The 24804-nt window shown below is 43.6% G+C and overlaps 1 protein-coding gene across 5 annotated transcripts in view; it reads left to right on the top strand.

Annotated features, from left to right (window-relative positions):
- MAD1L1 (mitotic arrest deficient 1 like 1) overlaps nt 1-24804 on the top strand; it is a 349051-nt gene that overhangs the window by 140870 nt on the left and 183377 nt on the right. For all 5 annotated transcript variants that reach the window (XM_059861646.1, XM_059861647.1, XM_059861650.1 and 2 more), the window contains one exon: nt 2117-2257. In XM_059861646.1, coding sequence (XP_059717629.1) covers nt 2117-2257 — 141 coding nt within the window. The remainder of the gene's footprint in view (nt 1-2116; nt 2258-24804) is intronic.

Raw genomic sequence — 24804 nt, 5'->3', positions numbered from 1 at the left:
TGGTTTGTCCAGACTGCTCCTGCATTTGTGTAGCAGGAGAGGTAGCAAACTTCAGCAGTGAAAGGTGGGCAGCACTGTTCAGGTTCCCTCAGAGTTTTGGCTCTTTGGGTTTATGCCAAGGGCCTGTGATGCTTTGACCCTCCATCAGTGCCTGGGAGGGAGGCATGAGGTGCTTCTGAAGCTGGGAGTGCATTAGGAATATTTCAGCCAGCAGCCTACACAAAAAGTTTTACGTTTAGCTCTGAGCCCAAGCCTTGTAGTTGGGGAGCTGCTGTCAGGGGGAGGAGAAGGATCCTTCTGTTTGTCTTTCTCTGCAAATGCCTGGTTATAATTGCCAGTAGATAGAGAAGTGAGCCAAACACTGCCTGCCAGATATTAACCTCTGCAAAAATGTTTGTTACAAGCACTGAGTGTTGCAGCATCTAACAAGTGATAAGTCACATACCATTTTGAGGATATTTGCTCTCAGCCACTTTGTTCTATGTCAAATCTGTTTCATTTCTGTTGTGATAATTCTGCTTTTTCTTTGCTGAGGCTCTGGCAGGAAAAATGTCAAGTACAACACTAAATATTTTGCTGAGGAAACCCATTCAGCCATGTTGAATTAGAAGAGTGTCTCCAGGAAGAAGGCAGGCTCTGTTTTCAGTTGCCATCTGCTTGTTAGAGTGTCTGCATGTTGCTTTCCTGCAAAGGATGTGGGGTTTTATAGACATCAGAAAGTCCAATTTTTCACTTTTCACAGCAGCAGCATTTATTTTATTAGAACTGTGTGTTCATCTGTGCCTTGATGCTGATATGAAGATGATGAGTGTGCATCCATCAGAGTTGAGTTGATGGATAAAAGAACAAAGTGGATAAAGGTACAGAAGGCTCTTGGAGCACACTCTGGGGCTTTATCCTTAAAAATTTTTGCAGTTGTTCCTGGCAGGGTATATGGTCTGGGCCTTTATCCCATGTGGGAAATGGATTTGTTGAGAGTTCTCTAGGCCCGCACTATGCATCTGTATGCAAACTTTGAGATAAGAAATGCTGACTTAGAAATGCCGTGGAACAGGACAGATACTGTTAAGAGAGAAATGGAGCTAGAAACAAGTTTCAAAGGATGGCCTTGCAAGTAAGACTAGATACTTTGGAGAAATAGAACTATGAAAGATACATTGTAGTAGGGGTGGTTTTAGATTATTGGCTTTGAGGCATCTACAGCATGTTGTGGCAAAAAGCTGATAGGCCAAGAAACACTTACAGTGTATTGTAATTAGGAAATACTTGACTTCTGATTGTGATGGTGTGAATTATAACATCTGTATTGTCTCACCCTTTTCATGAGACTGAAAATGGAATTGTTGCCCTGTTCTTCTGAGTTCTTCTAAGCATTCTGATGTTTACATTCTTGTAATGAACTTTCTCACACACTTTTCTGTAAATAATGATTGCTTTATGTTCTTTTCTGGAGGAGGAGAAATTTGATGGACTGTTGGTTTGTGCAGTGTCATTGGAGAGGTGGCACTGTCGTCCTCCAATCCGCTGTCACTTTTGAAGATCTATAAATGTTGGAGTCAGAAATTAAAGTGCCCTTCTTTTTACCTTGGAGATTCCAGTGTCCGTGTCGTTTTATTTCGTGTCCTATAGCGACACAGAATAAAAGTTTTTAAAACACCTCTCAATTGCCCCATCTCTGGGTCAGAAAAGGGAATTGTCCAACAATCCCTGAGTTACAAGATGAGTTAAAAGTTTTGCTGCTGTTCCTGGCAGGGTGTGTGCTCTGGTCCTTCATCCCTGAGCATCTTGCTGTTCTTCCTGGTAGGATGTGTAGTCTTTGCTTTCATCCCTGAGCATTTTGCTGTTCTTCCTGGCAGGGTGTGTGCTCTGGTCCTTCATCCCTGAGCATTTTGCTGTTCTTCCTGACAGGGTGTGTGGTCTGTGCCTTCATCCCTGAGCGTTGTGCTGCTGTTCCTGGCAGGGTGTGTGCTCTGTGCCTTCATCCCTGAGCGTTTTGCTGTTCTTCCTGGCAGGGTGTGTGCTCTGTGCCTTCATCCTTGAGCGTTGTGCTGCTGTTCCTGGCAGGGTGTGTGCTCTGTGCCTTCCTCCCTGAGTGTTGTGCTGTTGTTCCCGGCAGGAGCGCGATGGGATGCGGGCGATCCTGGAGTCGTACGACAGCGAGCTGACCCCGGCGGAGCACTCGCCGCAGCTGAGCCGCCGCATGCGCGAGGCCGAGGACATGGTGCAGAAGCTGCATGCTCACAACACCGAGCTGGAGGTAATAAAGCAGCATCCTGCTCTAAGCCCAGGGTGGAGGAGTTGAGACCTCTGAGTTGCCTGGTGATGGGATCTGCTCTCGCAGGAACCAGATTTGCGGTGTTCGCGCTCCGAAATTCCGGGATCAATAAGAGGCACAGGTTATTGCTCTGCAGCTGAGGCTGGCAGGAGCCAACCATAATCACTTTTGGGTTTTCTGAGTGTGCTGTACTGCACTGCATGGCTAGAGGGGCAGCCAGTCCCTGTGCTGAAAGGGTTGTGAAGGGGTAGCAGGTGTGGGGTCTTCTCTGTGGTGTAGTCACTCTATCACATGTGTAATCAAGGCTCTGCTGAACACAGTGTGAGCAACTTGTGTTTGCAACAGCTTTACTTTAGGGTTGAAGAAGTAAAGTATGTGTTTGCTGTAAATTCTTCACTTCTTGGGCCTGAAAAACCCCAGAATACTGGTCACTATTCAGTGCTTTTTGCTAGGTTTTCTCTAAGAAAGAAAACATTCTGTCCAAAGATAGAAGTATTTCTGAAAGGAAGTCTTATATTCTCCTTAGGTCTCTTTTTGAAGTTTTGGAATCTGAAATGTGACTCTGGTGAGCTAACATAAACCTGCATTGGCCAAATTGTTCCTCTCTTCTGTTGTGCTTAGTGGAAAGGGCTTTGTGGTCATGAGTTGAAATATTTGGAATATATCGGTGATCTTCAAGCTTGGCAGTTTTATTACATCAGGCTTTACAATAGTCATAAGTATGTGAGTTTTTATTCATGTCTAATTCCATCATCATGTAGATTTAGATGCTATAACTCAAATGGAGTAGAATGGTGGAAATTGCTCCTTGAGTTCATGCTCAAGGCACAGAGTACTGTCTCACTCTGCACAAAACTCTATTTCGGACATCTTTAAAAATGCTCTTTCCTTGTGCAGGGAGATGGGGACTTATTTCAGGCAGTACTGGCTCCAGTGATCTTTAAATCCTTAGGACAGCACCACATGGTGTAGATCAGTGTCCTGGTGTAGATCCATTTCATTGCTGTTTCTCTGAAAACAAAGACTGCAAAGTTTTTGGCAAACTGATAGAGAAGTTAGCTGATAACACAAGATGAAGTGGAAGTTTGCCTGAATTCATCTGCCTCAGAATGTTTCTCTGTTTTTGTCTTTTGAATACTGTATTGCTTCCCAGTAGACAGAGCAGGATTCAGTGATGCTGACATAAAGGGATAGGTGGCTATTTTATCCTGCTTCCTTAGTTGTTCCCAACAGTGGCTCTAGATTGTTGTAGGGAGATTTTCTGAATTGTTTCCTTGAATGTATCAGGTGTGCTGTGTTGTCTTCAGGCAATAGCAAATTGTCTTTTCTTCTTCACATGAAAGCATGGAAGAGTGTGGGAACCATTTGGTTCTACCCCTTTAATTATTTATAGGGAACAAATTCTAAGTTTATTTTCATGGATATGGATTAAGGGGTACATGGAAAATTTCAGAAATGAGATGTGTTCTCTGGATGCTTGTTGTGTCTGATGTCAACCTCTAAGACTTTGCTAGAAGCAGGTCCTTCCAAAGTACAATTTTACACTTCAGCTTGATTGTGTTTGCCTTTCTGACTGCAGTGCTGGCTGCTGAATCCCATCTGTTTTGAAATTTTGGGGAAAAGTGTTTTGTTCCAGTAAAAACTTGAAAACTGGAAAGCGAAATTGAGGTACAGGCAGGACCCCTGGTGCTTCATCATCAGGAGCAGCAGCTGTAATCAGCTGCCAGTAGATCAAAGCTGCTGAGATGGTCGATGGCAGCTATTAATAACTCCTGACTTGATTCTCTGCACCCTCCCAGCTCTGCTGAGCCTCCCCATGAGGTTTGGAATTGTTGACACCTGCATGACTCAGCTCACAAACAGAGGAGACTGCTAGGATGAGGCACCTTGGAGCCTCAGGTGCTTGAGATGTGGGAGAAACAGCCTCTGTGGGGGGGAGGAGGGAAGGCAAAGGGAACTTGAGCATGTTTAAATCAGTGTGGCAGAAGGGTTGGAGCATCCTGGGAGCCTCTGGTGTGGATGGGCTGGGGAGGGGCATGGGAGAACCAGGAGTGCTCACCTGGGAGCATCCAGCAAAAGCAACCATTGCACAGCTATTCCAAACAGACCCAGGGGAGGCCTGGGGTGCCTGCAGAGAGGGACAGTGATGGGTTTGAGCTGAAAAGGCCTGGCTGACCCTTTTTGCAAGGCTGGTATGGCTGAAGGATGGAAAACAGTCAAGACCACTGGTTAGGGGGATGTGCTCCTGTGGGTGCCCACAGTGATGCCCACAGAGGGTGCTCTGGCACCCAGCAGACTGAGGGACACGGTCCCTGTGTGTTCCATCTCTGCCAGGGAGGCTCCAGGTATTGCTGTGGTCCAGGGGCTTCTGGGGTTTAACAAAGCCCTAGAAGACTCTGACTCCTCCATTACATTTTGTGGGTTCCGCCCTTCAGCTTTCTTCATAAATCTTAACATTTGCACTGTGAGCCACTTTTTATCGCAGTGTTTTCTCCTTTTTTCTTTTTTAAGATTTTTGCTACAGCGTACTTAATTTAACAAAATTTTTCTGTGCTCCCTAGAAGAGAACCCCTTAATAGTTTCTTTTTTCTTGTTTATCCTGCCTGCCTGAATCTGTTACCAGAAACATCACTTCTGACAAAACAGAGGAGGAAAAAGGGATGTTCTTAACAGGGTTTTTTTCCTTACTCTGGAAAGGGAGATTTCCCCATCCATTTCAGCAGCAGTCAGGAAGCTGTGGTGAAGATGGAGTGATAGAGATAATACAGTTAAAGAGAGGAGGAAGCTGTGAGGGACTGGGAAGATTTTGGGCTGAGGCAACAGCTTTTAACTCATTATGGAGATGAGGTCTCTGGTAGGTCCTTTGCTGGGAAGCAGCTAAAAAGAGCAGAGGGAATGTGAGAGGAATGTGCAAGCTCTGGAGGGGGCTGTGTGTGAGGGTTGGTGTCTGCTGGGAGGATGGAGTTAGGGCACACAGGGAGCTGTGCCCCAGCCCTTGCTGGGCTGGAGAGCTGCTGGGAGCGCTGCACTGCCTGCACCAGACATCACCTGGATCACAGGCACCTTCCAGAAACCGGCATACAGCGGGATGCTTTGATCCCAGACTATTTCAGAGGTGATGCTGCAGAAGAACCACTCCTGTCAGAGCCTAATGGGGCAGAGGACTGAAAGGCAAAGAGAGGCTGATGGGGAACTTTTAAAATCCCCTTCACTGATGCTGGATGAGAAAAGCTGGATCTGTAATGCATGCACATGCAAACACATGGACAAGCAGTTGCTTTCACCACCCCATAACTGCCCCAACCCAACTCCCTCCTCCACAGGGCCCATGGGACAGGGGGGGGTTTCAAGGAATCATTTTATGTTGAATGTAAAGTACAGAGAGATGCAAAGAAAAATGTCATCTGAAATGGTGGCTGGAAAACCAAGCTGGCTGTGTAAGCCCATTTCATGTGGTTAATGAAGTGTCACTCACCATCTCTTTAAAAGTGTGTTTTGGAACTGGAGAAGGAATGAGTTTGTCCCTGGCCAGCCTGTTATAAATACTTTAACAGAAATGTACCTGTATTTCTATGGCAGAGTGAATTTTTGTTTTGATACTGGTCATATTAATAGTTTTCTTGCCAATCTTGGTTTACTTTTACCACCTTAGCTCTCATTGCTTTTAATTTCAAGCTAAATATGACAAAACAAAGAGCTTCTGTGTATGCAGCAGCCACTGTGGAAAAGCTTTGATGTGGAGTTTAGTGTTTGAAAAGTTAAATCCAGCTGCACAAAAGGGAGATAATCATAAATATAACTGCATTAATAGTGATTTTATTACAACACTCCTGGCTCCGTACAAAACTTTAATGAAGAGAGATTTGCAAGGAAGACTCATGCTGACACCTTCAGTGGTCTCCAGCATCTTTTACACTGAGAGATTTCCCCTGTCTGTGAGCACCATATGCACTCTAATCAGTTAATTGTGAGTCTGACAGTTTCAGCACATGAAATGCCATATGTTCTGTGGTTTTCTTCCATCACAGGCATTGCTGGTCACCTCAAAACTCATTGGCCAAATATTGTCATGTTATCTGCCCCTGATAACTGCAGTGAATCTGCTGATGGTGAAACCTGGACCTTGCTGATTTTGTGGTGTTAAGTCATCAATCTGCTCCTTTCCAAGGGGGTTTACTAAGCAGCCACCCCAGTGCTTAAAGTGCTTAAATTTTACAGTGAATGCATTAAAATGTTAATTTGAGCATCTAACAGTTCTTCCTTGTCTTTCACCCAGCTTCCCCCATCAGCACTTCTCCAGTTTTTTTGCCTTTTTTTTTTCTTCCCTTTGATCCACACTTTGTGTTTATCTTGCTCCTTTGCTACATTTCCTCTCCCCCTCAAAGGTAGATTGCTCCTTTACACAGCAGAAGGGGCTTCTGTGGTGATGGGAACTTTACAGGGACATTTCCTCCCATCTGTGCAAGGTACAGAGGAGTTTGTTTTAATTTTCAGCTTTCTCCTGCCTACTTTCTCTACCTCTCTGCTGCCATCCAACCTTTTTTTGCTCAGTGACAACTTTTAGGAAGCAGTGAGATGATTACTGTGCTCACTTTGGATGTCCATAAGGAGTAAACTGGAATCACTAGAGCTTTCCTGCCACTCCAGAATGGCATATGTTGCACTAGCCCAGACTTCTGCTGTCACTGTAGCATCTCATCTGTGGCTTGTGGGAGAAAACAGGCTCTCTCTAGAGATGGTGCTGAGATGCTCCACGCATCAGCTGCCACTGATTGCTGAACAGTCACAGGGCTGAACATCATCTCTGACAAAGCAAACACCTTGTTGAAATAGCACTTTGAACCCAAAGCTTTGGCATCTCTTGGCAGACTCGAGCCTTCCCAGGAATCACTGAGGTTCTCAGCATTTGTTTTTCTTTGCTAGAGGAGAGCAGGAGAGCCTGTGTTCTCTGGCAGTCCTGCAGAATGGATTATCTTGGTTCTCTGGTCTTTCACGTGTTTCATCTTCTGTCAGACCTGAGTGACCTTATCGAGTCAGTGAGTCATTAGTTTCCTCCCCTCCCTTTTACACCTGCCAGTGGCTGTGTTTTGGGAGAACACCTGGCAAATAATCATCATATAAATGAGGAAGTCAAGTCACCAAGAGGTTTAATGATTTGTTAAAGGTGACAGTCCCTGCCCTGTGGAAGGACAGTGACTCTTAAAACTAATTGATGCTGCAGCAGATCCTGTCTCTGTGTATCTGAGACTTTTTGTTTGTTCAAACTAGATTTTAAAACTCAGTTGCTCCTAATTTTTTTGTGGAGATTCTTTATTTTGGATCTGTCCTGAAAGTCAGTAATTGATCAAGAGAAGCAGTCCGTGGCACTTCCTTACACTGGAGATATTCTGCAAAACCAGCATTGTTTTCACTACAGGGAGATTGCTGCAGCTATTTTTAGTGTGTGGATGCTCTGAAAGTTTAAGAATGGCTTTAAGTCAGCAGTTTCCAGGGACCACAGCTAACTGGAAGCAACCTCCATCATTCTCAGGAATGAGAATGTCCTGTCATCAACTTGCATGGGGAGAATCATTAACTGAGACAACTTCTGCAGCCTGTGAAAAGCTGCCTTGTGGACAAGCCCCCAGAAAAATACCCTCAGCTGCAAACACACCAGCAGCCTCAAGGACACTTCTACCTCTTGGCTGCACATTGAAGTGCAGGGGACAAAAAAACATCTTCCAGCATTTTCCAGCTCTGCAGCTCTCGTGTTCTTCAAGTGCAGTAAGGACAAGGATAGACAATTGTCATTGCTATCACCTCTTGCTGAAAGTCACACTCCTGGTGCAGATGCAGTCAGTGGCACTCTGCCCCTTGTTCTCTTGCTGGGTCACATCTTGACTCTGTCATGTAAAGATGTGCAGTAATGATAAATATAACCAATCACCTGTGTTAGCAGTGCAGGAGTTCAGGGTGGGCTCTGGCTGTCTGAGTGCTTCAAGCCTGCAGGGAGCACACCCAGCCTAGCTGAGACTGTGCTGATATCATTGTCCTTCTGTCCAGGTTTGATCTCAGAGGATGTGGGAATGCTCCTGTACTCAGGCTCTTAAGTACTCACTTCAGTCCTGGCAGATTGATAGGTGCCAGCAACAGAAAGATCTTCCCTTCTTCCCAACAGTGCTCCACTTAAAATGCTCTTGGTATGAGCAAATCCTCCCATAGCCTCTTCTGGTGACATTGTGAATAACCAAGAACAAAAGAGGCTTGACCTAAGGAATTTAGATTAGCATCAGATGTCCCTGGCTGTAGGAAACATGAGAAACAGTTGAACTGTGTCTAAATTCCTACAGAAGATTTAAAATTGGGCTCTTTCTTACCAATGTATTGGAGAGAGCCGACAACTGAGGTGCAGTTATGAGTCATGTTTACCACAATAGAACAGGGGAGAGCATTTCATGAGATGCTGAGAGCTTTCAAATGCTTTACTCTGGAGAGCCTGCATGCCTGTGCCGAGAGATACAGGCTCTGCAATTAGGTGTCTTTAGGTAGAGGAGGAAGCAGGAATACATTTGAAGTGGGAGCAGTGGTCCCATCCACAGCAAAGGCAGGGCACAAAAGAGCTGCTTCTGTGCAGTGTGGTGCAAATCCCCTCCTGCTGCAAGGAGCAGCTGGGGAGCAGGGGCTGAGCTGAGGCACAAGCAGAGCAATGATGACATGTCTCTTCCCTTTGAGGCAGAAGACAGAAAAAGGCAAATTAAGTATCTTTGGGGAATGGATTAGGAATGGATAGCTTCCAGCTTTTCAGAGGGAAGGCTTTGAAAGAGTAGAAGCATGTTCTTATGTTGATTTCCATCACTTGCTGCTGCAGGCAGTGTGGAGGGATGAATGGGAGGCAGTAGAGAGGTTGCTGGGCAAATTCTTCTAGAACTTGCACCATTTTCCAGTGTTGCTTTCCACAACTGCAGAGTTGTTTGGTTTTCTGCAATGTTAGAGAAACCTTCAACATCAGAACTATTGCTTTCTGTGTTTAATTTGAAGATTTAACCTCTATGAATCTCTTCTAAGCTGGAAAGTGTGGTGATTTGAGGTAGCACTGGTCTGATCCACGTGCACTGTGCAGCTACAGCCCAGGTCACTGCTGTGCCACACATCTGCTTTGCCTTGGGCAGGAATGGTTAAAATTTCCTAACAACTTCCAAAGAATATGGTCCTTTTCTGGAAAGAGCTGATGGGATCTCCTGGCAGACAGTGCCACATCTCCAGAGCACTTCCAGCCCACAGTTTCCTGTAGTGGGTGGTATGTTTTTGTGTGGCTCAACCACCAGATAAATATTTTGTTGCCTGACTCTTTAGGAATGGAAGAATTTGGGAAAATGGGAGAATTGGCCAGGACTGACCAGTTTCTCTCCAAACTAGAAGCTGGGCTTGGCTACATTATGTTTCCCAGAGGGGCTCTCAGGCCATTGCTTTTCATCTCTTGAACTCTTGGTGAATCAATCAGCTGAAGCCAATAATGTCTCCTGTTTGTTTGAACTGCTATTTAGGCACCTTCTCACATCAATGAAAGCTTTAACAGCCCATGGCAACCAAGCAATTTTGGGGAGAAAGGAATAAATATCTCTGGAAAAAAAGTAAAAGCTAAGATTACACATCAGGATAACATTTTACACAGAAATTTTACCTGTTCCTTAGCTCTGAGTTGTATTAATGAGATTAAGCAGCACTTTTCTGGGAGTCTTGAGATGTTCTGAACTTCTTGAGATTTGTTGATTTTTATAATCATTGGATTTGAATTCTGTGATTTGTAGTGCTTCATTTCAGAATAATTGCATAATCACTGTGTAATTGAAGATTTAAAGTATGTAGTTGTAAATGTTTTCGTGTCATCTTTTAATTCACGATGATGATGACCTGTAAGAGCGAATTATATTTTTAATTATTATTTTCTGTTTAAAAACAGAAAAAAAATAATCTCTTTAAAAAAATCCCGTAAAGATTCCAAGGGTTTCCTGTAGGGTCTCCACATAGGCTCAGCACAGTTGTGCCCACTGCATTTCTGTGGGGTCCAGCTACAGAGTTTTGTTGAAATCCTGTTACCAAATAGTTTTAACATTTAAACAGAAAAAATGCATTGAGAAAACAACATCAACACAGGCTTGTTCCCATGATCTTGTGGATCCCAACACCCCTGCTCTTTTCAGTTTGCAAGGATTATAAGATCCACTTTTATGCACTTAATACTTTGCTTATTGTGGCAATTAGAACTACAGTAGTTGCTGTCCTGGTTTTCTTTTTGAAGCCCATTGATTCTTTGTTTTGGCCTTAATTACAAGTAGTAGAAGAGGTGTTTCTTCAGGGAACTAATTAGTCTAAAAGGCCTGGTTCAGCTAGTGCCTGAGCAGTTTGTCGAAGGGGGCCTAAATGCAAGTGCCAATTGCAGTTGTTTTGTTTCAGAACATCCATAATTGGTCACCCTCAGTACTTCTCCACGTTAGGAGCTGTGTTTGCTCCCATCTGTTCACCCAGCCTTTCACCATGGCCTGGCTTGTTCAGAGGCTGCAGCACCTCCATCTTCTCAGCCTGGTTTGTGTTAAGGTCATGAATTTGAACATGGCACCATTGCCAGTCAAAACCTGAACAGAATTCAAAGGAAGGTGCATGGGTTTCTCTCTTTATTTTTCTCTTTTTCTTTTTCACTCCAGTGTGACCAGCCTACTAATATTTGGATAAGGCTAGGAGGAGAGTAAGTGAAAAACCCAGCTGATAGCAGTTCTCACCATGCTGTGAATGAAAACTAAGCTGTTGATATAGATCTCCTCTGTCCAGGGGTGGTCCAGGTAAATTGTAAGGAACAATTCTGCTTTCTCAGAGGCTTTGCAATTTATCTATTTGCTTTAATCAGTGTTAATGTCAAATGTGCTTTGATGGTGCTAAAAGCTTTTCAGCAAAACAAACTCAAAGTCAAGAGTTGGGGAGAAAGCCATGATCTCCCTGTAATGCAAGTTGTAACATTTTTCTTTTGAATTTTATTTATGCTGTTTAATAAAAGAGGCAGTGCTGCAGAGCACACGTGCCATGAATCCAGCTGTGGTGACAGCATCATGGCTATGAAATGCATGGCACATCGATTTGACATATTGATGTGATTTATGGTTTCAATTTGTTTAAATGGCTCTAATGGCTGCAGTTTTGACAGATGTACACTCAGATTTCTAGTTCTGTTCAAGCCCACATTAAAAACACAACTGATTCCTGGCTTAAGACATTGATTTTTATCTGTCCTGTGTTCCTGTGCCTGTGTTCCACACATCAGACTCCCAAATGGGGTTTTTGTGGCATCGACTTCACTTCTTTGCAGAAAATTGTTCCTTGGGAAGCTGATTCTTGGAAGAGTTGCTAAACCTAAATATTTTTTATTTTTAAAGGAAATCAACAAGAAGCTCAAAATATTACGTGTTATGGTATTAATGGTATATAAAAGCCCAATGAGATCTTCAGAAACCATGAACAGAGTAATTACTTTGTAGAGGTTATTTTAAGTAGAATATTCTGTGTAATTGGAGAGGGTTTGAGGCTTCTTTGTATAAAGGTTACCACTGTATATTCTTGAGAGCCCACAAACTCTGAATTTTTCATAAAATCTAGGCTGTGCAGTGCAGTTGGGATGTGCCCTGATGGTAGAGACCCTAAACCAGTGATCTCTGTGGCAGATAATATTGCTAAGCTAGTTGTTACCAGCCCTACCTTTGGCAACTCTATTCTGAGTACTCTCAATTTCATTAACATATGGAGGCAGAGTTCTTCGCTTTCTGGTTTATTCCCTTTTACAAGAGGTCATTTAATGAGTAAAAATGCAGCCTTAGGATAGGTCAGCCCCCTGGTATCTCAAACACTCAGATAAAATGTGTGCTCCTTTGACCTCCATGGATCTAGTTCCACCTTAGCAAAATCAGCTGTTGGTTTCTGAAGTGTTCTGTGACCTTTTGCATGAGGGAAGGTGACAGGGGACAGCAGGAGTGACATCTGTAGTGACAGCCCCTGTTCCTCTGGGGGGGAACACACCAGCAGTGACTAATCTTCACTAGTTATTTGCCTTGCACACATGTGGGGGTGAAGGGGCAGAAGCTCCCCACTTGCTGAAATGAGACACCCCTTCTTCAAAGAGCCTGGGCTGGGGGTACCTGTCCCCCAGTGCTGCTCCTGCTTGGAGGGGATGGATGCTGCCTTTGCTCTGAGGGGATTGCTCTATACTGTGTGCCTAAAGATCATCTGAGTGTACTTAATTGTCTCTCAGCTGCAGCATGGCAGCCTGCAGAGCTGCTGAAAAGAGAGGAGTTGTTGGCATTATGGATGGTATTTATTTAAAGCTGCTCATTGTGCTTGGCAGAGGCTGCCTGGGGGGGGGGGGGGGGGATGTGATGAGTGCAAAACTACCTATGCAGATGGATTTAATTCCTGGGAATGTGTACAGCTGTATAAAATACATGGTGAGTCTCAAATTCTTTCGACATACATGGTACCAAACACATCCAAGCTTCTTTGAAAGTGTTAATTAATTTCATGTATTATTACTCCCAAAAGGCACAATGTAAATTCCCATGTACACATATATAAGTGTTCCTAGGAAAGCATGCCTAAAGAGCTCTAGATGAGTGATTTTATGCTCTCAAAACAATAATGTCCCAGGCTAATTCTACAGGCTTTTTATTGCTTTGCTGTTTAGGTCCATTTTTGAAGACAGTGAGACCATCACAGCTGTATAGAGAAATGACATTTATCTTCCCAATGCAGTGTGACCTTCTCTTTCATAAGTGGAGGCATTTCCTTTCAGGATAATGACCACCTTTTTATTTAGGCCAGGCAGGACCAACAGTCCTTGTGCAATTCCTACAGCCCATCGGCACTGTACACATTACTGCAATTATTGTGGATATTATTTTCTGTTACATTTCACTTGCTCTTTGGATTATGCTTTTTTCTGGCCAGCAAAGGGGACAGAGAAAAGGAAAGGTCACACTCAAGTCCTCATGAATATCTGGAGGCTGCTGCATGGCACAAATAGAACCACTCCTACAGCAAATGTACAGTTATATAGCCTCTCTCTGTGGCCTCTTGCACCAAGAGTAAGTCACTATTTTGGCATGTATCAGCCTGGGACAAAGGAGCTGGCATTGCTCTGGATCAGGCACTTTTAGGGCACAAGGTAAATCTGTGTAGCTGTTTATCTGCTAGGTTAAGAAGAAAGAAAATTGAAGCATGAAAAGTAGCTAAAAAACCCAAGTGTTGACAATTGTTATTTGTAAGTATTTATGTGAGAGCGCTCTCTGTCATGCTCCATGGCACTTTTCCACCAGGAAAAGCTCCTCTGGAGCAGAGCTCCCAGCCCTGAGCATCCCACTGTGCCATGCAGGAGTGGTTCTACACAGCCTGCACCTGGCAGGAGCTAATAACTGAGATTATCTTGGCATATGTCCTGACTTCTTCCCTTCCCCTGCCAAGTGGAGATCTCTCATGTTTCTCTAGCACAATTTTGCTCAACAGGCATTCAGGAGTGAGGAAACTCAAAGGTTTCTAATGGGACCATCAGGCACTTTCACCTTTTGCCTTGTCAGGCTGCATTTGCTGGAGCAAGAAGCAATTGTGAGTTGCTGGATTGCTTTCCTGAAATGAGTTGCTGTTTGGTTCACTCAGAGAAGATAAACACCCACATCTCAGAAATATCATCCTGTCTGGCATCTTTGGCAGCCTCAGCAGCAGGGCCAAGGGAAACAAATGGACCATGTGTAAGATAAAATTGCACTGCTCCCTCTGGAGTTAATTCTTTCAGCCCAAAACTGAGCAGCTCTGATGGGGCAACATATGGAAATATTCCCTTCTGTTCCTGCTGCTCAGTTCTGGGATAAACAAAGGGCTTCAGCCCTGCCTTCATTAACCCTCCACTTTACCCTCTCCTGCAGGTTCTTACAATGAGAATTAAACTGATGGTTGGCAAACACGGGATATGTACCAGGCTTGTGCAGTGCAAGGATGTTCTTTACTTGCTCTGATCCTGTCTTTGCAGAGGTTTTTCTTGTACCTCTTGCATACCCTTTACAAAATTTCCTTTTTTTTTTTTTTTTTTTTTTTAAGTAGGGCAAGATATTAACTGCTGAAGTTTAAAAATTTGGATTTCAGATCATTTTGATAGCTTTCTCCTCCTTCCTACAGGAGGAAACAATGAATTTTGAGAAAGCTGTAAATCTGTGTAGACCTGTGTAGATCAGCCTCCATCCCATGGAGGAGAAGGCTCTGAGGAGGTCCTGGCTGCTCACTGGCAAGATCTGCCATGGAGTTGCAAGGAAATAGTTTGCAGGAGTAGAGAAGGTCTTTAAAGCTAGTCAGACTCCTTGGGATGGGAAACCAGAAGGTTTTCTGCTCCTTGGATTCTGTGAGAGCCTCCTTCAGTCTTGATGGAAGGAGCATAAGATTAAGAGGAGTAATTTAAAAGATGCCAGAGAGCTGGAGATGGGATGTTGTGTGCAGTCAGACTAGCTGTGGGAGAGAGGAGGAGAGTGAGCAGACAGTTGGAACAAGAGCTGTGAAACAAGCTCCAGCTATTTTGAGAAGTGATTATTCAATATTTAAAACGTAGTTTATTAGAGATTTCCCTGTAAATGCTTTTCAGAAACTGGATCCTCTCTGGGTGTGACTCAGATTCCTCCAGCTCTGGTGTTCATTGACACGAGTATTTTCACTTTTATTATGATGTGGATGGCTGCTTAACTTTAATAGTTTTGAGGCCACTCCTATTTTGGATGGCTCTTGGCACAAGAGGGCTGCAGAAATACTTCCAGTGCTTTTCTTTATGCTGCACTTCATATGTTCAGTCTGATATGGAGGAAAGACTAGAAATTTGTCCAAGGTGGCCCACAGCAGCTTGCTTTTGCAGCTACTGAAAACATATAAGTCTTCTTCAAGTTGTGGGTGGAGGGAACTTCCAGGGCATCCCTAGCTCCAGGTCTGTGTGCCTGTTCCCATCCCTGATTGTTCACTCCTCTGGAAAACCAGAGGCAGAAATGTATTTGCACATTTCGTACCTTTGAATGTCTTCATGTCTCCTTATCCCTCCTTCCCACACCCCATCTTATTCTGTTTCTTTATATTTTTACCACATTTCTTCTACCTTGTCAGCCACCTCCTTCCCAACAGACCATTAAGCAATAACAAGAGAAAACAAAAAAAAACCCCTTGCTGTTTCCTTCAAGTGCTTGCCTTGCATTTGCTGCCTATTTATAGCTGATTCATTTAAACCACAGTGGCAGTCAATCAGAAATGTGGTGAATCCTTCTTTCAAGAGCATGCCAAGAAAGGATCTTTTTAGTTTTCTTGCTTTATTTATGATTTTTGCTGGAGCCTCTACAGTGTGCCTAAATTCCATTGGGATTTATTTATTTTGAATAAATTCTCAGATAAAAGTAGAAGGGTTTTGTTCCTCTTCTTAGAAGTTACAGGAGCATGACCATGGTGTGCAAGGCTGTTTGATTTTATTTGATGGTATTACACACCTTTTTTTTTTTTTTATTCCAGTTGGAATCTTGGAGCAGTTTTTTACTTTTTCAGTGTAAGGAATGTCTTTGGGTAGCGAGGCTGTTAACCTCTGGGTTTTTTTTTCCTTCCAGTCTTTTTCCCCTTAAACTTCCAGCAAATTCTGCCTCTAATCTTTTTGTAGTACAAACCTGATGGGGTAAAATACTGTACCTGGAAATTATGACTGTCCATGTGGCCTTGCAAAGTTCATGTGATCTTTGAGCTTTGGTTTCTCCTTTTATTCAGCAGCTTGGTGCTAATCTGCTTCAGCTCTTCATGGGGGTTATACTGGCAAATGCCAAAAAACAAGGCAGGAGCTGCAGGTGAAACACTTGTACCCCACAGGGGAGAGGTTGCACAAGACCCACATTAATAAACTCAGCCTGGGACATTCTGAAGTGTGGAGCACTGCCAGGATTTCTGAAGTGTCTGCAGGAAAGTTAGGGGCCACTGATTTATGCAATACCTGGAAATGGAAGGGCTACACTTCTCCTTCAGGGGAAGGAGATCTTTGATGTGGAGACGTCTGTGTTGGGAAAAGATACTTGGCAATTTTCTTTTAGTATTGGAAATCACTCATTGAGATGAAGGTTGTTTTTGCTTTCCCCAAACAAATTTAGAAGGAAAATACTGTTTGAAATGGGTCTCTGCATTTGCCAGAGCCTCTGCAAAAAGGTGTTAGCAGCAGTAGCTGTGCTAGTTTGGGGTTTTCCCCCTTGTTTTTTCTCCCCTTACTGCCCTTTGATTTTATGCTGTGAAACCCTGGCAAGACAAGCAGGACAAGGCAGAGTCATCTAGAGGGCTGACTCAGAAAACAGGTATAAAATTCCCAAAGAAATTCCTGCTTGACCTCAAACATGAATTTTCTGTGTCGAAGTCTCTGCTAACCTTGCCTTGGTGCAAGTGGTACAGGAAAATGAAGGTACAGGCTAAAGAAGGACAATTATTCTGTTTGTTTTTCCATCTCACTGCCCATGATAGGATTTGATTCTATGCTCTGAACCCTCCTAGGTCAGTTGTGTTTAGAGCAGCCAGCACAGATCAGCTGTGCTAAGCACACTGACATTTGGAAATCCCTGTCTGGAAGGGGAATTGAGCAATGAGCTTCTGCTAATTATAATAGCTATGTTTAAAATGGGATGTTTGCTTTATTCAGCAAAATCCAACTATGCACCCAGACTAGAGGCTGGAAATGCTCTGGCAGCAGAGGAGACAGGTCCTCAACACACACATTGCCAGGGTGGAAGCAAGGGCAAGGCAAGCACTGCTTTGTCAGAGCAAACATTGCACAGTCCTATCCTGGGGGTGGATGTTGTTACCTAGCAACTTCCAAGAGCGTTTGAAATTTGTTGGAGCCCCTCTGAGGCTTAGGCACTCTCCCCACTGTTCTGCTGGATGCCAAAACCACTCTGGCTGTAATTTCCCAAGCCAAGGATGGTGCTGGCTGAAACCCCTCCTTGATCATTATTTGAGCTGGGACAACCTATGCAGTAGGGCTGAGAACTAGAACAGAAACCAAACTTGATTCGAGTTAACAAAAAAAAGTTTGATTTAAACACAGATCTTCAGTTCCCAACGTGGTTTCCTGGCTGGCTCACAACACAAGGTTGCACAAGGAAGTGTGCCCACATGCCTGAAGGCTCCTGTTGCGAGTGTGTTTGTGGGGATAGCAGATATCATAGCAGATATCACAGGGACAGAGCTCACAGTACCATTAAAGTTTTTTTCTGAACTATCAATATCATCACCAGCCTTGGGCAGCTTGAAGGAAGGCACTGGCCCACTCAGGAGTGTAAGGTCAGTGAGAGTTGTTCAGTAGCCTTGTTTTAGCAGTAAAAAGATTATCAAAAGTGACTGTGGTATTAATGGACTTGAATAAGAAAACTATAGCTGTGCCACTGATTAACTTATGATAGTCTTTGTTTCATCCAGCTATGACCACAGATCATCTTTTTGGCCTCTCAGCCATACCCCACACCCCCTTCCTCACTTTCACTTGGGGCAGAGGCTTTCCATCCATACTGCTTTTGTCTGAATTTTTATTCAGATTCTAGCTGTATTGTAAGCTGTATTGTAAGTCTCTAAAGACACTGGCCATCCTCTCGTCTCTTCAGAAGCTCTGACACCCTAAGGCTATGGGCTGTAGAGCCCTCTCCTTTCTTGGCAAACAGCAATATTTTCCAGGTATTCAACTGTCAGCTCAGTGGAAAGAAAATGTTGCTTTATGGTTGGTAGACTTGACAATAACTCTTTATCCCTTTAAATTAAAAGTGACACACTCACATAAATCATTATAACAGTGCTGTGTGCAAACACAGTGCCTGGGTCCAGAGGAGTTATGAGATGACAGTGAATTGGGGTGAATACCCTTAGTCTTGACTTTGAGAAGTGCAGTGACAATGAATCACTCCTGCTGATGAGATGCAGCAGTGCTGACTCATTGAGCTGAAATTAGAAGGGCTTTTTTAGGTAGAGCTGTAATTCCACCATTTTTTTCTGATGAATGGATAAGAGTGAACATTTTTGATGGCTAATTTACAGATTTCATGAATTAGATGTGGTTTCTTTCCCTCCAGCTATCAAACCTAGTTGGAGGTAACTTGATGGGGAGAACTTAGATCCAAGGGAGTTGTCCTGGCAGAAATGCACAGGAAGGAGTTGACAGTTGTTTAATAGATGCTGGGTGTCACATTGCCAACACTTTTAGTTTTTGAGATTTTCTTTTTCTGGATTTGGTGAGTACTGATGTTTGCTTTCATCAAGAGAAGGCTTTGGAGCCTGAATTCATTCTGCTGATAACATAAGGGATGAAAAAAAAAGTAAATAAATGAGCTGGGCTTAATTTTCTGGTGAAATTTTAAACAAATGCACAAACATTTGTTCCCCCCTACTTCAACCAGCTTCTTTATTACATGTAATGGCAAGGGATTCTGTTCCCATTAACTGCTGTGTCTTCTGTTTGTCTCTCACTCTGCTTCCCAGTTCCAGGAGTGTTAATACAGCATTGTGCTCACCAGATCCCAGACTTGCTTACAGTACCTGTTTTCAGATCACCTAAACAGTGATGAATTACCAGATTTTAAGATGTGATTCATCTGTTTCAGGATTGGGTGCTGGTATCCCTTCATTTCATCTTTAGAGATTTGACCACAGCACAGTGAAATTAATTATCCTTAGTGTCCTCCAGATACTTTGTATTTCTTTACCCATTTGCTCTTTCCCTGTCCAATGGGATGGTTCTCTCATAATGGTTTTGAGTAGCACTAATATATTAATCTATTTTATTCCTGGCAAGAGATTTGCAGCTGACCCTCAACACATAAATTTTATCTTTTTGCTGTTGGGTTAAAACTTTTGGTGGGGAGCAGCAAAACAGAAGAGGCTTCCTGCTACATTTTCACACTCAGCTGCTTCTCTGAGGCTATGAAGAGAATTTTAGTGGCAGAGGCTTCTCTGATGGGTGTTCCAGTGATGGGGAATGACTCCTTAGGAGAGTCCATCAGCATCCCACAGTCACTTGTGTGTGTCCTGGAGATGCTGTGCTGGCTGACTGCATCATGCTGGAAGCAATTGGCTTGGCAGAGTTTCATCAGTCAGGCTGCCCTTTGCTGTTGAGGAAGCAGCTGCAAACTCACATTTTTTGTTTGGCACTGTATTCTCTCCCCAGGGGACTGCAGCACCATTTGATTAGGATGGGGGGAAGGAGACCTATTACAAAAGTAGATTGTTCCCAGCAGAGCTGTACTAATCTTTTGGTCTCTCTGCTCCTTCTTAGCAAGGTGCTGAATAACAACATCAAGGGAAAACAGCAGGAGAGAGGAGTCTCTGGGGTGTTGCCCCACAGCCTCACCTCACCCTCAGCTGCAGTAAAACAACAAACGTTCTTGTTTTGAGACATTTTTGCAAAACTAAGGTGGTTTTGTTACCTGAGCCCACTATTTTCCTGCCTCATTTTTAACTGTTTCAGCCTGGCATGCAGCTGTCCAATCTCTAGGGACTCATCCTTTCCTGGATAGAAGGTTCTGCATTTTTCCATCTCCCAGTTTGTCAGATGGAAAAATGCAAGTTCTCTTCCTTCCCTGGCAGCATCTGCCTGAGAGATTATGTGAACAGTGTTGATGGAGTAGATTTAGAGAAGTTCAGGGTCTTTCTCCAAGTTTTACATTTTATTGCAGCTGTGAAGGTCACCTTTGCTTTGAGGATCAGGGAGATGAGGTTGCTGCCACCTCTGAACATGTTGGTGCTGGACTTCTGCACTTAATTCTGGTGCTTAATCCTTTTAGTGCTAAGGCCCATCAGGTGTGGTTTGTGTCAATAGTGGCACCTTGTGCTCAGAGATTATCCTTTTTCAAAGGTTTTGGAAGGGTTTTACAGAGTCAGTATTATCTTTAGGTTAGAGCGGGAGAGGGAAGAAGGAGTTTCAGAGTTTAGTGCTTTGCCCCAGGTCTCAGTTGTTAGGCAGAGTAGGAACAAAAGCCAGGTTTCTGCTGCAGGACTGTGCAGCTTACTTTAAGCTAGATCAAGTATTTGCCAGGAATAAGGATGTGGGCAATTTTGGCTTGGAATCCTGTCTTCGTCTTATATCAGTTGTTCCACAGTCACTTTGTTAATGCCCTTTTCTCATAGTCTAACCAGGCAGAGTTTGGGGTTATTTCATTATATTAAGTTTACTGTCAAGTATTCTTGACATTACAAGTGACTGTGTCTCTTAAGGAGAGAAATTGGTCTGTCCTTGAGACTCAAGAGCTAGAGGAAGGTGTGGCTATTATCGCCTTGTCCAGTAAATCTTGATAGAGTGTTGACAGGAGCCCATATCTTTACTAGGGGAGATGTTTTCCCTTCGTCTTCAGTAATTATAGTGAAGACTTTGGTGATTTTTCAATTTGCAGTTTCATTTTTTTTGTTTAGTGCCCAAGAGCTCTGCTTTATTTCTCCCTGATTGTGGTAACCAGCTGCTTTTTGTGTCTCACTGGGGGGCGGCATTTCCCTGCACAAATCCAGTACTGAACTGGTTTCCAGAGAAGGAGCAGCTCTTGTTTTTTTGGTGGAAAAACTCTCGCTGCCCTGGACAAAGCAGTGGCCTTCAGTCCCTGGTGTTGTGGCTTGCTGTGATGCCCAGGAGCACGAGTCCCTGGAGATGTAGGACATCTGGCTTACAGGCATTCTTGTTTCCTGTGTTTCCTGTCCTTGCTTGGGGTAAAATTAAGGACTAAATTACATGGAAAACTACATAAGCTGTGGCCTGAGACACATGCTTTTTATTGAGCTGCAAGCCTATCCTCATAAATTATGTCAGTAAGTAATGGTCTCTGCTTTGCCTATTGCAGCTTTTCTGCAAGTCAGAGCAAGTGTGGTTTCACTGAATTTAAATTTCTGAAACACATTCAGAAGTTGTTGGGGAATTTTCCTCTTCACTTTCACATCAGACTGAGCCCCCTGCCACCTCCAATCCAGCTCCTGTGAGATAATGTGGTGTTCTGGATGCTTTTGAGACAGCAGCAGAATTTATTTGTGGCTCTTCTTTCCCACCTTATAAAAGATATACATTTGATTTTATAACCAGGAGAACTTTCTTCAGAACAGCAAAAAGGAGGCTGTAAAGCAGCAAGGAAATTATTTAGCAATGGCTGGTACTAAACTGTCTTCTTGATTGTGATCTCAACTGATGCTGTTTTGTGAAAGATTGGCAATTTCAACTACAAAGCATCAAAAACCATTAAATTAGAAATGACCAGTTAGTTCAGAGTAATTCTGTAGTGCAGTTCAGAGGTGCAGACACAATCCTGCACTGCTGCCCTTGGACAGTCATGGTGTGCAGTGGGTTGAAGGCCACAAGTGTTGGCTGGCATCAGATAAATGGATATCTGACTTTAAATAAACAGGGAAATGTCTGCATGAACTGTTGAAAGCTGAATCCCACGGGTGAGATTCCAGATTGAACACTAATGAAAATTTAATTTCAGTTCTCACAGTATTTTAATATGCAGGATCACAATATGCAAATAAAGTAAAGTCTGACTGCAAGAGGCTGATGAGTTACTTCTGCTCAGTCTCTGCCACCCCCAGAAGTAATCTGTCTGTGGCTTTTGTGAAATCAAAGTTTTCCTTCTGTTTTCCCCACAAGCCAGAGCCTCATTCTTTGCTGAGAGGTAATTAGTGACTGCAAAGTTCTCTTCAAATTGTTCTCATCCTATTCCTGTGTTGTTCCATGTAATTCATCAGCATGGTGCTTATGTTCCTACATTGGATTGAATTCTAATTGTTGCAGTCAGTGCTTTCCTTATCAGAACTGTCCTGGGAGTGCTGCCATGTTTTCAAGTTTCCTTCTGTATTTCAGCTGCAGCTTCAATGCACTTTATTTGCTTTGTGCCTCCTGAATCTGATAGAAAAAGGTGATATTGTGCTTTTTTTTCTTTTCTTCCTTCTTCCCCAGTTTGGCACCAGGTAAGATGTTCTGGCTTGGGCACTATAGAGGTCACATCACACTTTAGTCACACACTCAAGCTGTCCAGCTTGAGCCAAGAGGCTTCATCTTGTGTCTTCTGTTGTGAGTGATCAGAGAAATAAGTAACTGTGAAATTACCCAGGGAATGGGGAGCAGCCAGCACAAGGAAACTGAAATGAATTGGCATGTTGGAACATACAAGATTCCCTGTTTCTGTGATCTGCAGTGGATAGATCCTTGTAAATTTAAATTGTGTGTTAGCTTTCTCAAAGAGGAGAAGCAAGAATTTATCTTAGAAGTTAATTAATTTGAAATAGCTGGTAATTAACATTATACCTAAATTTGCCAATTATCACACTTGACTTGGATTTGCATACAACTGTTGCATGTAAAATGTTTCTAAGGGTATCTTGGGCTTCAGTGAGCTGTAAAAATGCCATTTTTTGCAGCTGTGTTCCAGCTCTTCCAGGGAAAGCCTCTTCCTCCTCCCCTTCCCTACAGAGGAGCTGCCCTTCCAACAAGTGGCCTTCCTTCTGGGCGCTCTCATTGGGATTTCTAGCTGTGAAAGCACAGTCCCAAAATAGGCAGCTGTGTATGTTCTCAGGTATTTCCCCCTGATGAGAAAGCAATTTTTATTCTTTCTAATTTGAGGTAGTGAATGTGCTGCTTGTTTCTCTCTCTTGTAGAGTACCCACATTGTATTAATGTGACTGTTATGATAATCATGTTTTTTGATGAAAGCATAAGACTAAAATGATATTTCCAAATGAAGGTGGTTTTGATTTATTCCCTGTATGCAGCATGCCTAATTTTGCTTCCCAAACTCTTTGAAGCGAGCTTTTATTTTATGGTGCTGGCTGTTGCCACTGCTGTGCTGTACCTGTGAGCTATTTAATGTGCCACATCGAGGAGTAAATTAATGCAGGTCCACAAAGAGAACACTTCGATTTGCTAATTGCTTGTAGAGCAGAGGGTATTGTTTTGTGTAGAGAAAGACTGTTCATTAGAGACTGAGTAGTTAATTTTTCCCTACAAATGGGGCTCACTTTTGAGCTGCCTACCCATCATTCAGGGCAGCCAGCTCAGCATCAGCCTCCAGAGGGGAGTGGGGGACTATGGATGCAGTCAGTTTAACAGCTGCATTGTCACCACCAGATTGCTTCAGTTTCATTCATTAAACTCTCCCTGACCAGCCTCCTCCAGTGCTGTCAGTGAAGGCTGACTTCTGGAAGGTACAGAAGAGAAATCATTGATGCAGAGAAGCAAGTTAAACAATTCAGAAATGTCTCCTTGGAGCTGAGTTGGTTCCTCTCCTTGGAAACCTGCTCCTCTCTCAGCCCAAGCTGCAGATTCCCAGTGAGGCTGGAGCACAGGTTCTTCTCTTCCTGCCACTCTCTTTTGAGGATGACAATCCACTGACAGTAGATTAGACTATGTTGTCATGTAAGATGAATATTTTGAATTGACAAACCTTTTTTTGAAAGCTTAAAGTAATTGACTGAGTACTCGAGAGGATTTTTTTCCTCCTGCTTTGCAGCTTGATTTTCCCTTACCTGGTTGTGCTGCCTTCAGTGGGTGAATTGCAGTGTATTTTTATATCTGATTCATAATATTTGTTTGCATATCGGTTTCTTAATGCTTGAGCTCAGTGATCTATGGGAATTTAACATGTGTCTTAAGTAAAGAGAATTTCCTTGGAGCTTTAAGTTAACTTTTATGCGTAGCCTGAAAATTCAACATAGAAGTCTATCCTATGGAGAGATTGCTGAGGTACCAAAGTGGATATGATCAATTGAAAAGACCCCAACACAGAGGTGAGCTAATCAGAGAATCAAGAAATGATTTGGTTTGGAAGGGACCTTAAAAATCTTCTTTCTGTGGGCAGGGATACCCTCTTAGATGAGGTTGCTCAGAGATCCATCCAACCTGGCCTTGCGCACCTCCAGGGCTGGGGCAGCCACAGCTTCTCTGGGCAGCCTGTGCTAGGGCCTGCCCTCCCTCAGAAGCAAGATTGTTTACTAATGTCTCATCTAAGCCTACTCTTTTCCAGCTTGAAGCCATTCCCCTGTGTCCTGTCACGACCTGGATGGCTTTTCCCAGAGCAGAGCTCTGAATGGGACTGGCAAACAGCTCCAGCCTCTGCTGGGCCCCTGTGCCTTCCCACCAGGCCTGAGCAGCCATGTCCAACCCTCACGCTTTCCTTGGCTGCATGTGGCCAGAGACGCCTGCACCCAGAAACCAGCAATTCATTCCTTAGAAGATACATGCCAAGAAACAGCATAACTCTGTTTTTTTCAGATCTTTTCTGGCAAATGCCTGGGGAGTGGGAGCAGGGGCTGAGCAGGCTGCCAGGCTCCACTCCAGGGCCCTCTGCAGCTCCTTGGCTCTGGGGGCTGGCAGCTCCTCCCCAGCACTCTGATTAAGTGAGATGTGGGGCTAAGTTCACAGCCTAATTTCTCCTTCATAATTAAAAATGCGTGCATCTGTCACACTGCTGGTGATTAGTTTGTATTTTCTTGTGGCCTAGAAGGAATATGGC

The sequence above is a fragment of the Haemorhous mexicanus genome, chromosome 17, assembly GCF_027477595.1.
Source record: "Haemorhous mexicanus isolate bHaeMex1 chromosome 17, bHaeMex1.pri, whole genome shotgun sequence".
NCBI lineage: Eukaryota > Metazoa > Chordata > Aves > Passeriformes > Fringillidae > Haemorhous > Haemorhous mexicanus.
The sequence above is the reverse complement of the archived record's forward strand: the minus strand, read 5'-3'. Positions and strand labels throughout refer to the sequence as shown.